The sequence below is a fragment of the Pempheris klunzingeri genome, chromosome 11, assembly GCF_042242105.1.
Source record: "Pempheris klunzingeri isolate RE-2024b chromosome 11, fPemKlu1.hap1, whole genome shotgun sequence".
Classification (NCBI taxonomy): Eukaryota; Metazoa; Chordata; class Actinopteri; order Acropomatiformes; family Pempheridae; genus Pempheris; species Pempheris klunzingeri.
The window spans coordinates 11714212-11729894 of record NC_092022.1 but is presented as its reverse complement, the minus strand read 5'-3'; the positions used below and the strand labels follow the sequence as shown (position 1 = coordinate 11729894).

General features: G+C 41.6%; 2 protein-coding genes across 2 annotated transcripts; one reads left to right on the top strand and one right to left on the bottom strand.

Annotated features, from left to right (window-relative positions):
• Positions 1 to 133: 133 nt before the first annotated feature.
• Positions 134 to 11181, bottom strand: smc1a (structural maintenance of chromosomes 1A). The gene is made up of 26 exons (XM_070839212.1): positions 10797 to 11181; positions 9814 to 10002; positions 9241 to 9353; positions 8919 to 9122; positions 8341 to 8579; positions 7972 to 8230; positions 7587 to 7727; positions 7406 to 7488; positions 7220 to 7319; positions 6660 to 6767; positions 6338 to 6523; positions 5725 to 5904; positions 5292 to 5438; positions 4896 to 5033; positions 4685 to 4801; positions 4486 to 4592; positions 4251 to 4392; positions 4009 to 4154; positions 3743 to 3896; positions 3543 to 3650; positions 3113 to 3269; positions 2823 to 2977; positions 2512 to 2663; positions 2309 to 2378; positions 2069 to 2179; positions 134 to 1027 (listed from the first exon to the last, which is right to left on the bottom strand). The coding sequence occupies exons 1-26, from the start codon at positions 10903 to 10905 to the stop codon at positions 947 to 949; spliced, it is 3696 nt and encodes a 1231-aa protein (XP_070695313.1). The 5' UTR covers positions 10906 to 11181; the 3' UTR covers positions 134 to 946.
• Positions 11182 to 11798: 617 nt separating this feature from the next.
• ribc1 (RIB43A domain with coiled-coils 1) lies at positions 11799 to 14961 on the top strand. The gene is made up of 7 exons (XM_070840370.1): positions 11799 to 11997; positions 12155 to 12372; positions 12495 to 12609; positions 12947 to 13065; positions 13660 to 13896; positions 14581 to 14747; positions 14880 to 14961. Exons 1-7 carry the CDS (start codon positions 11799 to 11801, stop codon positions 14959 to 14961), a joined length of 1137 nt encoding a protein of 378 aa, XP_070696471.1.
• The last annotated feature ends 722 nt before the right edge of the window (positions 14962 to 15683 follow it).

Below are 15683 nucleotides of genomic sequence, written 5' to 3'. Positions count from 1 at the left end.
AACATGTATGCTGCTTTGTAGGATCAAATAAAGATGAGGAAATTCCTTAAAACTGATGCACAAAGTTTAAAAAGCAGCACTTGAAAGCAGAAAACCGCAGGAGTTTGTGTAGTAAAAGTAAAAGTAAACATAGTAAAGGAGCTTAAATAATTCAAATTTTATTTAGTGAAGCAAAGCAATCAATAAAACAGACCTGACAGTATAGTCTAATGTTGAGTTTTCCATTTGCGTAATGTTGATTCAGAAAATCACCCAAGGAATATAAACAGGCCGTCATTCAAACAGCTGTTTAACCTTGGCACATTTCATTTGAAATAATTTTCTGATGACAATGCTCCATGATCTCATAATAGCACCGCCTGTTGCAGCTATCACACACGGGAATGTATCCACCATATAGTAACAAATAGTTTCGTGATTAAGCTTTACAAAAAGGTAGCACGTGAAAATGCAAATACATCTTTCAGTACACACAACAGAGGACAGGCGAAGGCTTTAAAGCACACCATCGAAAAAGAGGGCCATAACCAGTATAAAAGCTCCAAGAACAAAAACTTGTTTCAGGTTGACACATTTTACCGCGTGATGTAAATTCTACAGTCTGTCAAAAAGGTTTGAATGCCTCTAATTTTGACTTGATTACAATTAGTTTCCATTAATTATTATAATTACTCTTGTAAAGTCAAATTGAGAAAGGGCTGGCTTGTATAAATGTACATACATCTCTGTTGCCGCTGTCTAAAGAACAACCCCAACAACTAAATAAAACCTGACTAACTCACTACTGTAGCATATTAAAAAATACAAACATAAAAAAAAACAATAGGAAGTAACAAGTGGGATCTAATGGATACATGATCTGTGACTACAGAATATGTTAGCAATCCAGAGAGAGTAGAAAATGAACCTCCAACTTGCCAAAATGCCAGTGCTGAGAGCGCTGATCCTATTCATTCGGATTTGGGTTGGCATCCGGATACTGAGAGAGGTCAAAAGTGAGCACTTTGCTGATGACACAATCTCCTTGCTGTGAGAAGAGAAGAAAAATCAGGTAATACTTTATTCATAACAGCAGATGTTTCCAGTGTGCATTTATTTAACAACAGATCAAAACACTATTATTGTTATTATTAGCAGGTCTCTGCTGGACTGTGACTCAGGATCAGACTTATGACTTCTTAAGATGACTAATTCCAAACCTATAATACAAGTTATGTTGCAGTACAGTAGTCCCTCGCTATAATGCGGTTCACCTTTCGCGGCCTCGCTGTTTCGCGGATTTTTTTTGTGCAATTTTGCATGCTTTTTTTTACAGTGTATGAACGCGCATTGTGTTCTGCGTCCTGATTGGCTAAGGGACTGTAGACCAATGTCAATCAATCTCCTCCGTGCCGTGTCTCTGTACAGTACAGAATACGTTCGGCTTGCCAAATTTACATAAATGTTTAATCACTAGCAGTGTGACTTTTAAGTGCTGCCTGTTTACAAGACAAACAAATAAGTCAAACAAGAGATAAATGTGAAAAAATGTTAATGCCTGTCTGAGAAAAGTGTATAAACTGTATGGTGAGGGGTTTTACAGCCTTAAAATATATATAATAATTGTAAAAAATAAAGCTGACTACTTCGCGGATTTCGCCTATTGCGGGTAATTTTTAGAACATAACCCCCGCAATAAACGAGGGACCACTGTATTTATTAAATCATATTTTAAAACATTTTAATACCAAATAGAATGCATTTCTGGTAATACTGGTCAAATGACAGAAAACCAATAGGCACAATAAGGCCTGTTATTGAGTACATGAATTTAAAAACATTTCATGTCACATCTTTGTCATCACTTCCCAGTTGTATATGTAACTAATGTTTCTGCATAAAGTGGTAAGACAAGAATATTCAAGACCTTTGTGAATTAAATCTAAGACTTAAATACCTTCTATGGCCTTTCTGAGGATAGAATATTTTTTTAAGACTGCAAATACATTAGTGTTGTATATAACTGTCAAGGTTTCAGGGCTGTATTTCATATGCACTGTATTTTGTAAGACAACATGGAGAAACACACCTCTGGATAAACGCCGATGAGCGAGTCTGCCTTGGTGTAGAATTCCTCCTTCAGAGAAATGACGATGGCCTGGAAGTTCAGTACCGACTGGTCTTTTATATAATTGGCCACCTTGAGGGTAAAGATTGTGCTTAATGTGATGAGCAGCATTAATGAAAAAAAAAAAGCTGCCTGTGCTTACATGACAAGCAGCACTTATCAGAGCTCAGGTAAATTAGTTAAATATAAATCTGAACAGACCTTGCCAATGTTAGTGTTGTCCAGAGCAGCGTCAATCTCATCCAGGACAAAGAAGGGGGCGGGTTTGTAGCTAAAGACGAGGAGGAGAGACTCCGTTAACAATGTTGCAGACATTCTCATCAGCTTTCAAGCAACACATGAAGACTTAAGTGCAAATACTTTTTTTTTTTTTTTCTTTACGACTTTGAACTCTATTGTTTCACCTGTGAATAGCAAAGAGCAGAGCCAGGGCGGCAACAGTCTTCTCTCCTCCAGACAGGTTGTCCATGGGCCTGAACCTCTTCCCTGGAGCCACACAGTTGTAGTTGATGCCATCCAGATATGGCTCCTCTGGGTTTTCTGGGCCCAGGAAAGCCTACAGAAGGGGGACAGACTCATTGTAAATAGTTCTGTTTTTGATACATTTACCAAATTAATAGTTTGAGTACCTGCCATAGTATATAATGCATTGCCCGCAATTTGTACAGTGAATTTATGAACTGAATGTAAAAAAAAAAAAGAAACGGAGGAATACCTGGGCACTGCTGTTGCGTGAGAGGGCCTTGTAAATCTCATCAATGTTGGTGGCCACAGACTCGAAGCAGTTATTGAAACGATCAAACCTTTCCTTCTTGATCTGCTCAAAGGCTTGCTTTGCCTTCTTGGCTCTCTTACGAGCAGCCTCAAACTCTGAGGGAAAGACAGGGGAAAAAACCCACATCATCACATAGAGATAACATTACTGAGAGCTCTAGAGAGCTACTGTAAACCTACATACCTTTCTCTATCTATCGTTTAATATCAGCCTCTCTACTATCATCTCACCGTCACTGGTCTCTTGGAACTTGTCCCTGACGCTCTCGAGCTTCTCCATAGCCTTCATGTTGGGCGCGCTGATCCTCTGTAGGATACTCTGCTGCTCATTCAGACGCTGCTGCAGTGTGTTTGTCTCCGCCTTGATCTCTTCCTCTGACAGTGCATCCTGTAGGAAGTTCAACGGGATTAAATGTTTAAGTGTACTTCCTAAATGTAACCTAAACTATGAACGTCACACATTTGCTGCAAATGGCTCTTTTTTTTTTATATATGTTGTATATTGTTAAGCACTTTGCTACTGTGTAGAGAAAAGTGATATTTCATTATTATCCTCACCTTGAAAACTAATGAACACAAATCCAACATCACATTTTAAATAAAATGAGCGACAAGTTGGACTGTTTCAATCTAAGGCATCAATGCTGTGTGGACTGGCTACCTTAAGGTCCTCAGACAGGTTGCTGTAGTCGATCTCTATGAGAGCCTCTTTAGCGAGAACGGTGCTGGATGTCCTCTGGCTGCTGGACTCATCTGCCTGGGAGCTTCCCTGGAGAAGCAAAATAAAAGCAGGATGTCATTTTCTGCTTCAATTCCACTGGTACAAAGGTTAATGCCTATATGAGCATGTTTTGCTTGTACCTCTCCCTGGCTGATATCATCCATTGTTCCTGAACGAAGAGGCAACCTGATATCCTGCATTTTGCAGGCTTGCAGCAAGTTGTGACGGTCACTGCGCTTCTGCTCCAGTTTGGTCTCAATAGCCGTCACCTCCTTTTGGAGCTGAGTCAACTCCCTGGAAGACACAAAAACCACATTTTTGCATATCACAAACCAACCTAAAGATAATATTTATATTTATACGACATAAGAAATATTTAATTTTATGTGTGTTTGCAGCCACTGACTTGTTGGCGCCTCCCAGTTTTTTTCTGATCTCCTCCATCTCATGGTTCTTATCATTGACTTCAGATTTCTTGGTGAGATGTTGGTTCTTCAGGTCCTGCAGTTGGGCCATTGTCTCGTCAATGATCTTCATGTGCCTGTGCTCCTCCTACGGGAAGGGAAAAAAGACACACAAGTGAGAATTAACTTGATGTCAAGATTGAGGGCAAAATAGAGATTTTAAGTTTTCAGCCTTTGTTTTCACCTTCTTAAGTCGCTCTATTTCAGCCTCGTCCTTCTTGACGGTCTGCTCCCACATCATGACTTTCTCCTGGTCCTCCTTCAGCTGATTCTTCTCGTAGTCTACCTGAATACCCAGGCGGGTCTTCTGGGTCTCAAACTCGAGCCTGATGGCAGAATGAAGCGTGTCATGTTAGATAAACAGGAAACGTGACGGGTTAAATGGCAGTGTGGCAAGAACTGATTTAAACTAAACTCACCTCTTCTTTGCAATTTCATTCTGCCTCTTAACCTTCTCCTCCTCGAACTCTCTGATGTTCCTCACTCCAATCTCCTTACAGAACTCAACAAACACCTCATCCTCAACCTGGAAAGCAAAAGCATTCATACTGATATTAGTGCAATGCCACATACCCGTAGACAGGCTTCTAAATGGACCTCACTATGTGTTTGTCTCACCAGGTTCATGCGGTCTCGCAGGTCTGTGATCTCCCTCTCACGGGACTGGATGATCCTCTTGATGTCATTGATGCGAGGGCCAAAGTTTGCCAGCTCACTCTCTAGCTTAGATTTCTCCTGCGTGACACAGATGGAAAAAGCTGTAACTCAACAGGCACTACAGCGATAACAAACAGGAAGAGGAAGATCGTCAGCTGTAACCAGGCTGTACCTGCATGTTGAGGGAGAGGTGGCGGGTTTTTGTCTGTTCTAGATCACTCTGGGAGTACTTGAGTCTCATCTGCAGACCGTGTGCCTGAGACTGCACTTGACGCAGCTCTGCCTCCTTCCTCTTGGCCTTCATTTGCTCCTACAAAGAAAAACATTCAAAAGAAATTGTTGCGAATTTGCTGCAGTCAGTGCCTGTACAAAACAATCCACATTTTAAAAGGTTGGCCAGGAGATGTCTACTGATTTCCAACAAAGAGTTTGAGTGCACTCTGCTTCACACCAGCTATGAGATATCCTGACGGGGGCTGGCTACTGTTTAAAAAGATTATGATACGAGTCACTAATGCCACTAGTCTTAAAGTACTGGTTGAAGTATTGAATTAATAATTAAAGGTACCTTGAGCTCTTCAGTGAGTTTTTCTTTCTTCTCCTTGAGCTTGTCCACTGCTTTCTCATCCCAGCGTCTGGCCTTGGCCTTCAGGTCGCTGGCTCCTCCAGAGATGACTCCAGACTTCTGGAACAGAGTACCGTCCAGGGCTACCGTCTGGACACAGAGAAACAAGCAGAGGGTGGGTGGAAGAAAAGACAAACGGGGATTGAAGCACAAAATATTTGCGAGCCAAAGAAGGCTGTCCATGAGGAAATGTGTGCAATTTACTGAATTAAGTATTTTATGACTTAAAAATTGTTCTATGCCTTAAATCAGAGAAGTTTAAGCCCTAAAAAAAATTAATTCACATCTACCGAATCACCAGCTTTCCCATCTTCATGAAACATTTAAAGATAACATATGTAAAACCTCAGTCAGTGACCAAAATTAAGTCAAGCACCTTGTGTCTGTATGGCCCTCCAAAAGCAATCCTTCGTGCATCCTCCACGTTCTCACAGACCAGGGCGTTGCCACATGCATACTGGAGGGCTTTCTTGATGTGAGGAGGCTCGTAGCGAATCACATCAATCACCAGTTTGGCTCCACGCAGTTCTCTCAGTTTCTCATCTGTTGGTTTCACCTTTCATAAACAAGAAAAAAAAAAACCATTTTGGTGCATTTTTAATAAAGCAATTTAATTCCAACTGAGTCATTTTTTCTGAGTGCCTCATATCAGGACAGAAATTAATAACCCAAGACAGCTGGCTGTAAAAGCTAGTAAACTATGCACACAAATGAATGGTTTTTCAATTAATAGCTTTGAAATAAATTACTACAAATTAGGTGGGTGTTTATCAGCAATGTCAAAGTGATAAAACATGCTTTGAGGCAAATTTAATCTTCCTGTTTTTTAGATTGTAGTTCCATTGGGATTTGACACTTCTGCCATACACTTCTTCCTCCTTAGGCGTATTACAATTCGATGTTTTCATTCACTATCTCCACTTTGATACTGAATATTTGAACCGCTCCAAAGATGAGTAGAGCTTTTATCTGCACTTTCTAGTATTCACCTCAAGGTAATCTAGAGGAAGGAAGGTCTCAGGCTCTCCTCTTTGCTCCTTGATGTATTGAATGCAATCTCTGCCGGTCTTCTCTGAGTCAACAATGATGGCGTCCATGTTCTTGCCCAACACTTTGGTCACAGCAATCTGATATTTCTTCTGAGTGGGTTGGCACAAGTCGATTAGACGGCCATACTGCAGAAAGGGAAAGAGTAGCATGCATTAACTAATCTGCGATTATGACAAGTTAATTCAACACCTTTACTTAATGTAGCAGAGAAGCAAAAAAGTTTATTATATATTGTACTCAACACCATCATAATTGTCTCACCACAGAGCCAGGGTAGAGTCTTTTGATACTCTCCATGATCTCAGCTTTGCGCTGCTGGCGGCTGTTCTCCTGCCTGTCGATTCTGGCGTCTCCCAGCTGCTCCATCACCTGCAAAAGTCAACAATAATGGGATTTGTTACAGACGTTTTAACAGCTTACATTTTCACTTATCATACACAAGTGTAAGTAACAACATTAACAACAGGAGTGCCAGTGCAAGGCCCTGGTACTATGCATGCTGGATTGCTAGCACAACTGGCCATCATTTATTTTACTGGTCACACATGTGCTTATACTAATGTGTTAAAATGTTTGCAGTGAGAAACTTCTACTGATTCACATGGAGAAATGTACTTTTCTCCTGTTCAATTCCAGGGCTCGTGATGGCTACAGACGCAGCCAGAAGTGTTGCTTAAGGTTACTGTGACAGAGTAACGCATGCAAACTGAAACTCAAGGTCTCCCAGAGAATGGTCTCTAACAATCACAGTGCACTGAAATCATTAACATGGCACCATTCTAAGTCATTTGATTTTCTTTCCCTGTGTGTGCATTGAGCACCTGGTTAAGCTCCATGTTGATTTCATCAATTCTCCTCTTGGCCATTTCCACCTCCTCGGTCAGCTCCTCTTCCATCCGCTTCTGCTCATCCAGTGACTGCCTGAGAGGTAGCAAATGGAGGACAAAGGAGTGTAAATGAAGCAGTCTAATGCAGAAACCTATGAAATCAATAAGTTCAACCTCTACCTGCTGGTGGTAATGTAATCCTCTAATTTCTCGATACGTTTCTGGTTTTCCTCAATTTCGCGGATCTTCTGTTTGATTTTGGCCTGGAAACATTCAGCAAAACATATGGTCGTATGCATTAAAATGAGTTATAATCAATTTCTTTTAGCACGGGCCAACCTGCCATCATTATCCAATTTACCTCTGTCTCCACTTTCTTCCTCTCCTCTAAGTCAAGGCGATCCTGGTCGGCCTTCTGGTCGCGGTTAAACTTCTCCAGCTCCTGTGCCAGAGTGGCAGCACGTTTACTGGCCTCCTCCTTCAAACGATGGTACTGCTTGACCTGAGGGGGGAAGAGAAACAGTGGGTCATGTAAAGTCATGTATATATCAAGATTGATCTGATTTCATGACATCATAACAAAACTGCAATTCACACACAGCAAAACATGGGATTTGCCAAGATAGGTCAAGACTGCCTAAGCAAAAAAGTGACCGTATTTAAGTTTTATCTGTTATGTACATTATTGAATAGCAATAATGAATCAAGAGGCCCTTAAATGTGTTCAACATTCTAGCATATCAGACCTGGTTTTCCTCCAGGGTCAGGTCCTGGCCCTGGCTCTGTGCCTCCTCCTCCATGCGCTCCTCGAACTCTTGCTTGGCCAGCTCCACTGCCCTCATCTCTTTATCCAACTCATCCATGTCTGCCTTTCGTTTCTTGTACATTTTCTGGGCATTTTGCAGTGATTTGCGAGCGGCTTCTAACTTCTTGATCTTATGCGAGGTGTTCTCTTTGGCCTTGATGTACTGTGGCCTCTTTTGGTTCAACTCGGAGTCTTTCTCTCTGTAGGCAGAGTCCAGTGATTAACAAAGCGCTACGTTTTAAGTTGCATTAGTTATACGGCAACAGTTCAAGTGACCTGTGAGAAGGCCATCATTGTCATTGGCACTTACTTGATTTCTTTCTCAATTGTCTGCTGTTCCCTCATCAGCCTGCCCAGCTCCTTCTTCTTGTCCTTCAGCTCCTCCTCCACATGGTCCATCTTTTTACGGTCCTTGTCAATCTCCTTGTTACGCTGACCCAGCTCTTTGTTCAGCTTCTCAATCTCAGTCTCATTGTGGTACAGTTTGAAGAGCTGCAACTGAACACTGGCCCTGGCCACTTCGTCTTTCAGACGCTGGTAACGCTCAGCCTGTTGGGATGGTGGGAAGAGAGAAAGTGTGATGAAGTAAATCTGTGTCACTTAGATTAAAACTATATTTTTCAAGAGTGTCATGGCCAAAGTGGGCAGCAATAACAGCATATTCAAGACAAATTAAACAATGATCAACATGATCAAATTACAAAAACTTAATCAGTACATCACTGACACTTACTGTAGATCAAATTCCTCTCACAGAAAAATAAACTTTAAAAGGAATGGGCAAATGTGCATGAACCAATTCATTTCCAATCCAAGTAGGACATAAATACATAGAAGTAAAAAGTAATTCAGTACATACAGTATTTAGACAGAACACAAAATACATACCTCCTCTTTTTCTTGCTTGGCTTCTTTACGCTCAGCAGCAATGTTTTTCTTACGGTGATAATTGAACTGCGTGTCCTCCTCTGCTTTCACCATCTCCTTCTTCCTGCGGTCGTACTCCTGGGCCAGCTCTCCAGAGCGTGAGATTTCCTCAAACAGAGCTGTACGCTCCTTGGGGTTTTTCATAGCAATAGACTCCACAGCCCCCTGGAGGAAGAATAAGCAGGGAATAAAGCTGTAGTTAATAATAGTAACTACCAACACCATGTTACCAGATTTTTAATAATCAATCTCATAGAAAAGAATGTTAGGATTTCAGTTTTACCTGGAAGACCAAGAAGTTCCTGGCCTTGATCAGAATACCGAGCTTTTCTAGCTCTTCACTGTATTCAGGTAAGCTCACCACCTTGCTGTTGATGCGGTACTCAGAGGAGGAACCTGATGAACACGCAACATGCATATTATAGGAGATAAATCATCATAAATCAAAGATTAGCTTACAATAATCACATACAAGATGGCTGAATAAATTTTTCACTAAAAGGGTAAGACAACTGTCATATAATAAACACACATTTGGATAATATTGTTTTTTTGTCTTTGGTAATGTGGCAGGATGTTAAGATTAAGTTTAAACATATTTAATACTCATTTTAGTGCAGGTGTGCTTGGACATACAGGCTTACAGAAGCACTGACACATTACATTCATTGTTTTGTGTGTCCTTGCTGTCAGTTCCTACAACTTAGGTCAACTGGAACTCACGCAGAATACATGAACAAAAAAGTTCAAGTCTTCTAATTTCTGGTACAAGTAACAGATGAAAGTTATTGTGTAAGCATTAATGAGGCAACTGAATCAAAAACATCAGCATGAGTGTATCAATGGCGGTTCATACCAATGATGACTCTTGTGAAAGAGCGTTCCTCTCCATTATCTTCCTGATACACCATACTGACAAAGGCTCTGTTGGCAGCTGGCTTCCCTACAGGTGCTCCGTGGATTAAATCCTTCAGAGTCTTCACACGCAGGTTACTGGTCTTCTCTGCCAACACGAAGCTGATGGCATCCATAAGGTTGGACTTTCCTAAAACAACAGCATTCAGATTTTTAGTGATATATATACATATATATACACAAATCTAATATGAGAGCACAATATACATATACGAGTTACCAGTTTATTAGGGACACTGGCCAATCTAAGTTTATCTTCGTGACCTTTATAATGTGAAATTCAATTCAGTGTTTGTTCTGTCAACTTTTAGTCAAAAATGTTATTACTATATAATTTTGAAGGCTGCAGTTAGTGGTGGCGTTGCATTGAATGGCGTAATAAGGGGCGATATTTACAAGATGTTGTCCCCCTCCTATGTAAAGCCCGATGGGCACAACCAGTTTCTCAAGTTGTTGGTAATGGCCCCAAGTCCTGGCTGAGGACTAAAGATGACTCGATTTTTACAGTCAGGACCCCTCAGCTCTGCCTGAGGATCTGAGGCTTGCAGAATCATTGATACCTTTAAAATTCACTTCTCAAAGAAAATCTATTTAAAACAGCCTTTTATAAGTTCTAGCACACAAATTCCCAATATGCCATAACTGTATTATTATTACTATTATTGTTTTTTCTCTTAATTAATTTTTGTGTTATACATGTCTGATTGTATTTGCCAAGGTCCTGAAATATTTTAATTTTGTTTCAACCATGTAAAACACTTTATTGTTGTTAGACAAGTAAGACGCAACGCACACAACTTCTGCATGAACTGCAAGTTGTTGTTTCCAAAAACAGCGGGGCATTTCTGCACTATGTTTACCGTTAGCCTATGCTAGCAAGCAGTTCGCGTTAGCCGTGAGTTAACGTTGGTAATCATAACATACCAGATCCATTGGGTCCGATGATTGCAGTAAACTTATGGAAAGGTCCAATAATCTGTCTTCCTTTGTACGACTTGAAGTTTTCGATCTCTATCAGTTTTAAATAACCCATCTTCGTTGTGTCTGTGCCGCTGTTCTGAAGAAAAAAAACTGCAGGGAATTTTAGCTAGTAAAATGTTAGCTAGCTAATGCTAACAATGTTTACCGGAGGAACTGTATCAGAGACGAAGCATGCGCGCAAATGAATGAACCTCGCTGCTCAATCTATCGCTGTCCTATGCATAAGTCACATTATGAAGTGCATATTTAGTTTGATGATCTAACCAGCTCCATAATCTGAATCAAGTAGACGCGATGCAATTGTGACAACAATGCGCCATTTTACAATCCAACAGGAAGACCCTCGAGCGCGCGAGACACGAAATCTCAAAGGTTATCGCGAGACCAGGGTGAGTTTTCGTATATGCCCCTTATTCCAGAAGTAAATATATGAGTATATGTGAGTTACACAATAAACTATGTAACATTTTAGGAAACATTTGACGCTTTGCACAGGTGCCCCGCTCGCTGTTGTTAATTATGTCAAACGAAGCACAAAGTGTGCAGCGGTGAATTGAGATGTTTCCATGGTTACCAAGGGCATCCAAACACAGGAGGAATCGAGCAGCGAAACACCTTCATTCATTGAGGCGCTACAAGGGTAAAAAGTCCAAAGATAAACTGAAATAATTTGCTCTGTAAGGTAAGTGATCACTCCCTGTCTTTAAAGAAAATATAAATGGATTGCATAATTTGCATTCAGTCCATACACAGTTAATGAAGCCTCTCCAGGTTTTGGTGTGCTGTTGTCAGGTCAGGAGAGCCTCAATTCTGGCCTAAGTTGAATGCAGCAGAGTGTACTGCTTTATTTGAGAAAATAATTTATTTCCAGCAAAGATATAAGGTATAATAATCAGCATTGTCATGCTGGATCTTCTCCCATCAGGCTCTTCAGAAACTGAGAACATGTACAAAGTGGATTTGCCTGTAGACCAGTCCGTGATGAAGGATGTGGAGAGGCGAAGGTCTGCAGAAACGGCACGAAAGTCTCGGATCTTTAATACACGGCTCCGCGTGATGGGCCTTGACCTTCCTGCTCTCAACCAACAGGTTCAGGAGAAAAAACAGAAGCAAGACATGGAGATGCAACAGGACAGAGCTTTAGGTAAACTATGGACATGATGAGAGCCAAGGAGGGCTCAGCATTAAATCAGTCAAATCAAAACTATTGTTCACTCAGGGAATCCAGAATCTACCTTTCCGAAATCACCTTTCTCTACTGATGAATATTGATCTATATATCTATTTTTATCAAATTGCAGATAAACTGAGAATATATCATGATGACGCATTGCTGAAGCAAGACATTGATGAAAGAGAGAAGCGAAAAGCTTTGGACACTGACCTGACTCAACATTGGGTCACTCACCAGCGTGTAGAGGACTCTCGTGACGCTGATCTCAAATGTGGCCTGAAGGGGGCATTCAGGATCACCATCTCAGAGTCTGAGCTGGGGCCTGCCAGTATGCAAATTTTTCAGGTGAGCCAGTGTGACACACAGGTGCTTGGTGTGCATCAGTGAGAAGTGGAACAGAATCCAGCGAATGGTTAAATAAATAATCACATTGCCCCCTAAGCACTGTGTCCTTGTTTCATGTGCAGGGAGAAGATATGGGGGAGGAACAAAAGAGGAGAGAACAAATTAGGAAGACAGAAAGAGATCTGCGAGCACAGAAGGAGGACAACGAGAGAAGACACATGGGAGAGAAGCACAGAGGTGAAAAGAGACAAACACAATCACACACACTGTAATCACTGATGACTAACATGCTGTACACTATAGCCTCTGTAAATCACACACACTGTAATCACTGATGACTAACATGCTGTACACTATAGCCTCTGTAAATCACACACATGCTTCATGCTTTCCTGCACAAACAATCACACACTCCTACGCACAGCCCTTACTGCCAGGTGGCATTGATGGATGCTCATCCCAGAGAGCCGTTATGCATGTGTGAGTGTGTCGGTGAAGAGCTTTGTACAATGGGTAATGGCTAATGCAGGTGTGAAAAACACACAGTAGGTGATTTTCAACTTGTGTGTCACAGAGATGCTCGTGAGCAAAGAGTTGGTGCATCAGGACCTTCTGGGCGTTCAGCTACACGCACTAGAGGAGGAGTGTAATAAAGCCACCTGCATCGCACTCGCCAACTACAATCAAGCTCTGGTACAGTGCATGCATGTGTACACACAGATGGACACACAGATGCACACACACACACACACACACACACTGATGTGGATGCTCAAAGCAGACTCCTGTGGGGGTTTGAGCTCTGACAAGGTGTTCTCAGGTGGGATTTTGAAATAAATTGCTAATTGAAACTGTTAAGTGATGCATACACACACTAGCTGCAGGATCATATTAGTTGGATCCAAGCAACATGGATGGTTAAACTACTTTGATGTATGCGTGGGCCCTGTCTGTTTTTAAAAGCTCCCATTTAGCGCTCCCTTCATTTGCTTGAACGCACTCAGCTGAATCCTCCATTGGGAGGCATCATTATAAATCCTTCAGGTCATGGCATTTTTCATGACAATTATGTGGTTTCTCTAATAACCACTCACATGCGCGATGCACAAGCAAATAGAACTGACTGAGTGGATCTCTCAGGAGGACATTAACAATGTGGCTTACTCTTGACTCAATGCTAGAAGTAACCACATATTAGAGGTGGTGCTTTGTATATCTCCTGCTATGCTAATCGTCAAGATCAACTATCCCTTGATCATTGGTAAGACCTCACCATGCTACCCACAGGCTGCCGAGCGGGTAGAGAAACTGAAGGAGCAGCAGAGGAGAGAGGAAAGGGAGAATGTTGCAGAGATGTGGCATACACTGACATCTGACATGATGACTGAGCATGCAGAGGCAGTGGTGAGTGAGGTGGGAGGAGGAAGGCCACCACGGGTATTGGTTGACAGGTGGAAGGGGATGAGCCCTGAGCAGCTGAGCGCCATCCACAGGGAGAGAGAAGAGCAGCGTCTTGAGAGACAGGTACTCCAAATGCTACTCCTGCACACACACAAATCAAAGCACAAGTTACTCCAACTCCAGGCTCCTTTCAGTTCTACCCTTCTGCAAAATGTATTCAAAACTGTGGTTTCCAACCTCGTGAAACCACCGACGGGTGACAAATTAAAGGAAAAACACCAGAAGCCTCTAGAGCTGCTTCAGTGCACCTTGGCATAAAGTCTCATGAACTCTGCAGGAGGGATGAACACTATTCTTTCAAAATGTGTTTAACATGCTGGTCAAAAATGTCCAAAACCAACAAACCATTCATTGTCATCTTCTGCCCTACATGGAATATCAATTATTTAGAGTTTTCCTTTAATTTGTTATCCATGTCTATGTCTACTTGTAGACCCCTATTCATGGGTCTGAAGGACGTGGCCAAAGACATATTGTTCCCTCTCAGATTGTAAAGGCCTATCCAGTGCTTCAAAAAAGGCAGAGAAGAAAAGTCTAAGAAGAAAAAATCCTTTTCAGTAGCAGAAATATGTTTTAATTGTGCTTTCATATCTTATGAACCATCTGGCATCATCGCAGATTTAGTTTGCAACTGTTTGGTCAGGTCCTAACCCTCAGGTTGGGAACTACTCCTTCATAAGAACAGTTCTAGATATAACAGCTCCTTTCAGGTTCAGCATTTGGATCTTTATTTCGTTCCATCTTCAGAGACAACGCGATGCTGAGAAGGCTCGGGATGCAGCTCGGGAACTCCAGCTCCTGAAGCTGTCCAGAAACGCAGAGGAGGAGGAGAGGAGAGCGGCAGAGCTGAGGAGAGAGAGACGGATTCAAATAGACCATTACAACATGCAGCTGGCCAGAGAGCAGCAGGCACAGTGAGCACTGCACACACATACACACTTTTCAGGAGTCAGCAAATGTATTTTGAGTGTAGGTGATAAAGTGCTCTAATGTAGAATTCAGATTCAGTCTCACTGTGTGCTTGTTTGTGTATCTGTCTGCTCCAGTCAGGAGTACCTGAGCAAGAAGCTTTACACCAACAAACCCACCAAGGACTACTTTCATCAATTCAACACCAGCTCTCGCTGACTGCCACCTCGTGTGACTGTTTGAATACAATCTATTGCTTGTTCTACTCGCACTCAATGTGAATTGAATCTCGAGTAATCAATACTTGCTGCCTATTTTTAAGTGACACATATGCATTGATTGTATCAGCTGATACTGATGACCAACAAAGGGACCCTTTTTAATACAGATTGTTCCACGTACTTTATTTTTCAGTCATATATCCAGTTACAGTGGTAGATTCATAATGCAGTTACAGTTATATTGGCCCCTCAAATCCACCCAACTCCTGTCGTTGATACATATAGATACCATCAGTCCCATTGTGCTAATTTTGCACCCCACACGCCACAGAGAGGCACATGTACACCCCAGCAGTGACACATACTCCCTACCCTTCCTTCCTCCCCTCTTCCCTCCTCATTTTTTTTCTCACCTGCCGTCTCCCACTCAGGCATTGTTGTTTAAAATTTGTCTGTTGTGAAGAAGCTTCTCTAAACTATCCAATTCAATTTTTAATAGGTTTTTATATTTTAACTATAAAAAAGGGGAAAAACAATAGTGGAAAAGCAAAGTCCAGTGTCCTCAGCTTTCCCATCGATACATGAAAAGCAAAGAGTGAGTGGCAGTCGAGTGAGTATCTGTGTGTGTACACTCATTCCTCATTCAAAGCTAACATTTGCCCCGAACACTGACAAACACAGATGTTTAGCAGCAGATAGTCAAGTTAGAATATTGGCATA

Coding starts and splice junctions, on each gene's coding strand:
- smc1a (XM_070839212.1), bottom strand. CDS start 10,905: ATGGGTTATTTAAAACTGATAGAGATCGAAAACTTCAAGTCGTACAAA. Junction 8,231..8,340: donor ACAATTGAGAAAGAAATCAA/GTAAGTGCCAAT, acceptor CTCTGCCTACAG/AGAGAAAGACTCCGAGTTGA. Junction 4,393..4,485: donor AATGAAATTGCAAAGAAGAG/GTGAGTTTAGTT, acceptor TTCTGCCATCAG/GCTCGAGTTTGAGACCCAGA.
- ribc1 (XM_070840370.1), top strand. CDS start 11,799: ATGTACAAAGTGGATTTGCCTGTAGACCAGTCCGTGATGAAGGATGTG. Junction 12,610..12,946: donor CATGGGAGAGAAGCACAGAG/GTGAAAAGAGAC, acceptor TGTGTGTCACAG/AGATGCTCGTGAGCAAAGAG. Junction 13,066..13,659: donor CCAACTACAATCAAGCTCTG/GTACAGTGCATG, acceptor TGCTACCCACAG/GCTGCCGAGCGGGTAGAGAA.